Raw genomic sequence first — 5,755 nt, forward strand, 5'->3', positions numbered from 1 at the left:
ATAACAATATTAAATAACAAAAGATAAATTGTTAAAACTTGTCAATAGTTGGTACGCTTAATAGGCTCCATGCACGGTGCGTCTGAATCGCGAGTCAGTTTGGATGTGCTTGTGAAAATAAATATGTGTTAGTTACACCGACATGACTCCTGCATGACTCTGAATGATTCAACTGTCGATGGCGAGTCAACATCGTAGAACCAGCATATTGGTAAATAGATGACAAATATCCTTTAAAACATTGTAAAATATATCCAAATAGTTCAAGACTTGTAAATACCTACAAAAAAGGGCCAGATTTAATTTTAAGATATATTTAGTATGTAAAATGCATAAATTGCATTATGTCTTCAAATGTGGATAGAACCATAAAAAAATACGCATGATTAATTAAATTATGGGTCGATTATGTATGTACATCAAGGCAACCTCAGTTAGAAATTGAAATGAAAATGTATATTAATAGTTTTAAAATACCAGCAATCAAGACTTGAATGTAATAATCGGCATACACGGTACGTGACTCGCGCGAGTCGGTTTGAATGTGCTAATGAAAATAAATAGCAGCAGTACGATTTGCAGGAATTTCCAGGATTTTACAGGAACCTGTTCCCCTACGACGCCTTACATAAGGCACATTAATGGCGAAACAGCTTTTCCTGTAAAATCCTGCGAAACCTGCAAATCTTACTGCTGCTGGAACACAACAAATATGTGTTATTTGTNGCGAAACCTGCAAATCTTACTGCTGCTGGAACACAACAAATATGTGTTATAGGCGACATACACAGTGCGTCTGACTCGCGAGTTATTTGTATACGTGTTGACTCATCTTCGACTACACAAAGTTGAATCATTCAGTCATGCCAGGCGTCATGTCGGTGTAACTAACACACAGTTATTTTCACAAACATATCCAAACCGACTCACGAGTCAGACGCACGGTGTATGCCGCCTATTATGTAGTTATATGCGGCAAACACGATGCGTCTGCATCGCGAGTCGGTTTAAATATGCTACTGAAAATAAATATGTTTTAGAGGCGGCATACACAGTACGTCTGACTCGTGAGTCGGTTTGGATGTCTTCGTGAAAATAAATATGTGTCAGTTACACCAACCGTATGTAGTCGAAGGCTAGTCGACACGTACACAAATGACTCGCGAGTTAGACGCACCGTGTATGCCGCTTAATAGTTACACAAACACGACTCTAATTGACGCGACTTTGTGTGGTCGAAAGGCGAGTCAACTCGTACAGAGATGACTCGCGAGTCAGATGTACCGTCTATGGCGTTAAGTTGCAGAAACAGTTTAAAAATAAACTTTCTCAATAAAAATTTGCTCGGCATGCACATAAACGCGGTTTTGTCAAGCTTCGAGTTGCAAGTATAATCTGTAACACAATTTAAGCCACTGGCACCGCAACTGACTTCCGGTTGCATTGTATAATCGACCCATTACTCTCTTAATACTAATGTGCGTTGCAATGCTCATTAGGAACTTTCTATATGAAAGTAACGATGTTTGCCAACGAACATCATTTGCGTATCCATACACATTAATCGGTGTATGTGAAAGAACTGTGAACTTTGTTTCCACTCTCCTTAGAATCGAGTTAAAATGCATTATTCAATCTGCACTTAGCATACGGATCATTTTGGGCATCAGCCGGAGCAGCATGATTATTTGTCACCCGATGCGTTTTCAGTGCGGTACCACTTATGAAGGCCTCGGAACACACATTACATTTGTAAGGCTTTTCGCCGGTATGTCGGCGCATGTGGATGCGCAAATCATTAGACTGAGTGAACGATTTATCGCATTCGGAACATTTATAAGGTCGAAGTCCAGTATGAATGCGCATATGCCGGGATAATTTATTTGGGCGTATAAATGATTTGCCACAAATTGTACAAAGGTGGGGTCTTTCACCTGTATGCTGTCTATTATGAACAACTAAATCTTGCCTACGTGGAAATCCCTTTTGACATTCATCACATTTATACGGCTTTTCTCCTGTATGGCGACGTATATGTATTATTAGGCTGGCTTGGGCGAAGCTTCGTCCACAATGTGGACAAATTCCACGTTTGTAAGGCTTTTTCGTTTTGGTATTTTCTGCACCGCCATCACGTTCATCGTCTTCCAATACAACATCCGGATGCATCGCTCGTATGTGCCGTTTTAAAGCGAATTGGCGCGCGAAAGTCCGTGGACAATGATCGCATTGTATTGGTTTATCTTCAGTCGGCTTAGGCGCCACCGCGGCAATATGTTCGGGTGGCACATTTATATGCGCGGCTTTTATATGCTTTTCTAAAGTTATATTTCTAGCAAATACACGTTGACAATGGGGGCACTTTGACCAGTTTTCTGTTACAAATGTTCCCAGCCGTGATCCGATTGCGTACCGATTTGGCTTCTTTTTAACAATATCAACGAATTCGAAGTTTTCTTCCGAACTATTAATAAAGAAAAAGATTTTAATTGAAAATAGCTTTTACTATGATTCAATAATTAATTATTATTGAATCATGTGTATGTAGGTACCTCTTTTCTTTTATCTGTTCGACTTCGTTTTCGCTCTTTTGCAGATTTACGCACACAACATTATTACGCACATTGACATTTTCTCCACAAGTATTGTCTTCACTAGCTTCCACGAGTTCATAATCCGTTAAATCTTCGGATACACCTATAAATTCTTTTTCCTCAATGCACTCCTCTAAAAGGTACTCTGTGTCAAAACCTTCGACATTTTGGTTATCCTCGTCCGGGTACTCAACCTCGGCTTTAACAAATAATTTTAGCCCTTTATCTCTGCTATCTTGCGATTCCTGATATTGCTTTAGCATCAGTTCGGAACGTTCTGCGGTGCATATGAAATCATAAGCACTAAAAAGCTTATGCGTACAATTGCCACACATGCTGGCTGGTAACAAATCTTCTGGGCCTTGATTTGGAGCCAGCAACTGAAGGAATGATTTGTTAAATATAAAAGAATAATATGGTTTTATATTACTTACTTGTATGTTACTAGCGCGCAAGAGTTGCGTATACAAAGTCCTTAAATGGTATTTTTCGTCTCCATATTCCACTTCATCATCGAGGGAGTTTGTGTCCTCGTGATTTTCCAAACAGCTGCGACACGATTGACCGCTTAAGTTTAAAAACTCACTATCAGTCTCCATTGGAGAGGGTAGATTACGCTAATGAATATTTTGTTTTATTTAAGTTAAAATTGTTTCAATTATAGTTATGTATACATATCGGGGCCATCGATATTTCCGATAGTCGATAATATCGAAAGTGTCGACAATAGCGATAGTTTTGATTAAGTAAGAGCCAGTTTACACGGTCACTTTACNAATATTGAATAATCTCCAATTAAAATTTACAAAGATAGGATAAATAGGAATTTTTATTGCTATTATTAATGCATATTATTATATTGCTATCTATTTTACAGATAAAAAATATGGCGGAAAAGGAGAACGCAAAAGCTGTCAAAGCGTTTATTGTAGCATACCTTCTGTGTTTCACGCTTTGTTGTCAAAGTTTGAACTGTCAGGCAAAGCGAGAAAAGTTGTATGTGAATGGCCCTTAAGTCGTAACTAGGAAGAAGTATTTTATCAAATTAAAGCCCTGTATGCAGCTCTCAAGAAAACGGTCAAGAAAAAATTGCCATTATTTCACGCGTGTGTCCAAGGAATTTTGACATTTTTGATACCTCACAGCCTGTTGCCTCACTCTTTCCTCAAGAAATACGATAAAGCAGTCGTTGTACTTAACCAGAGCTTCTACCTCCGATTAGTGTTAATCAGACATTGAACAACCGGCCCTTAAAGTAAATTTGTGCATAACATTTAGATATCTACTATTTGTATGTTTCACAGTATGCTTTCGATAAACATCGACTTCACATCACTGCGGATGTTTTGGCTATTTCACACAATTAACAAGAAAATGATACCTTATTCTTTTGCATAATCATGCAATGAAAATAAAAATTACATAAACGGATGATCAAAATGACATTATTTCATAAAAATGTAATTTTTCCAAAATATCGTAAAGAAAAATCGATACATTTTCACACTCGGTTTGCTATATCGTAACACCATGTTCTGACCGACATCGAAGACATGTTTTCGTTGCTAAAACTGGTTTTCGACCTAAAACTTGTTTTCGTCTATGGAAAATCTGTCAAATAAAAACAAGTTTTCGCTGAAAACTACTTGAAAACTCACGTTCCATTCATTCCAATCGGTGTCTTCAATAGTTTTTTTTTCGATTATTTATCAAAGTGGAAGTCATATTTTATCATCTTTAATACGCCATTTCGGATTCATTGTAAATTGCCTAGCCAAAGCAAAATAAGAATGAAAGTTAAAGGTTGTGAATGAAAAGAAAATGAAGGAAAAGTGTTTCGGCTTTGTTTTTGTGTAGCAAACAGCAATCAAGAGATGTAAGAAAGGTCAACGAAAACACTAACAACCGGTGTGAACAGCTTTCAGCCCACAATCCCAAAACTCGTTTTCAAAGTGTTTTCGTTGTCGGTCAGAACATGGTATAAACTAAGTCGAAACTACTTAAACTGGCTACACACGACGAACATCTGCGCGCACATATGCACCAACATGCTCGCTGTCGTTTGCTACAGACGGCGAGCGGCTCATATGTGATTTTGTCGTGGTAGCGTAAAGATGATTAGCAAAGACGCGGATGATGCAATTGCAATGCTTTTAACTTAGCTTTTTTATGTATATGTTACTTAAATTTATTTATATTTTACTTGTATGTATGTACATACATACATATACTTATAGTAAATTAGCCTCATTTATCAAAAATTCAATTAACACATATGGCTTGGATGCATTTATCCGCCGATGTGCACACTTCAAGCATCAACACAAAATGTGGTTGTTGTTTTTGTTTCCAATGCGATGCTCGCAAACCACGCTACAAACGACGAGCATGCTCGCTGAAAATCAAAATTTTTTGATTTTTGGCGAGCATGCTCGCAAACCGCCCTACAAACGACGAACATGACCCGCAAGCATGTGCGCGGATATGTTCGTCGTGTGTAGCCACTGTTAGGGCCGATTGCTCAAATCCTGGTTGACACTAATCACGGGTTAACATCGTTATCGACGTTTTCGACTCCATATATATAACACGGTGTCGGTAACGTCGAAAACGATGTTTAATCGGGGATTAGTGTCAACCAGGCTTTGAGCAACCGGCCCTTAGTAGAAGTCTGAAATACGGGATTGCACCTAATATTTATACTACTGATGTCCCTACAAGAAATCTTACTGGCAAATGACCAGTCATCTGACGGTCAGTGCTGATGCAATAATGCTGCAATTTCCTCATCAGAAATTTTGGGGTAATATGAAAAACCTGACCAGTTCATTTCACACATGGGGATTTTACCAGCAGTGCTAGAAAGCCTCTTTTCTACTTATTGCTCTGGCAATGTCTTAAAAGGATTTTAAGATATGTATCTTAAAGGAAAAAAAAGGAAAAAAATAGTCTTCAAGGAAACTTCAGATAAACCTCTTATCGGATTTGTGGATGCAGATTGGGAAAGCGATGCAACAGATCGCAAATCCGTAAGTGGTTTCATATTCCAAGTTTATGGGTGTACTGTTTCATGGTCGAGCAAGAAGCAAGTTAAGCCAGGCCTCGAATCGTAACATCCGTTCACAGATTGAAAACGATTCAAAAGAAAATTACGTGATACC

At 38.2% G+C, this 5,755-nt stretch overlaps 1 protein-coding gene across 1 annotated transcript; it reads right to left on the bottom strand.

The window, feature by feature from the left end:
* Nucleotides 1-3,284, bottom strand: LOC108364985 (zinc finger and SCAN domain-containing protein 2). The gene is made up of 4 exons (XM_017618872.1): nucleotides 3,029-3,284; nucleotides 2,553-2,974; nucleotides 734-2,464; nucleotides 1-678 (listed from the first exon to the last, which is right to left on the bottom strand). The coding sequence occupies exons 1-3, from the start codon at nucleotides 3,191-3,193 to the stop codon at nucleotides 1,618-1,620; spliced, it is 1,434 nt and encodes a 477-aa protein (XP_017474361.1). The 5' UTR covers nucleotides 3,194-3,284; the 3' UTR covers nucleotides 1-678; nucleotides 734-1,617.
* Between the last annotated feature and the right edge of the window lie 2,471 nt (nucleotides 3,285-5,755).

Source organism: Rhagoletis zephyria, unplaced genomic scaffold (genome assembly GCF_001687245.7).
Source record: "Rhagoletis zephyria isolate East Lansing unplaced genomic scaffold, Rhagoletis_zephyria_1.1 Rzeph_scaffold_01734, whole genome shotgun sequence".
In the NCBI taxonomy this organism is placed as follows: Eukaryota; Metazoa; Arthropoda; class Insecta; order Diptera; family Tephritidae; genus Rhagoletis; species Rhagoletis zephyria.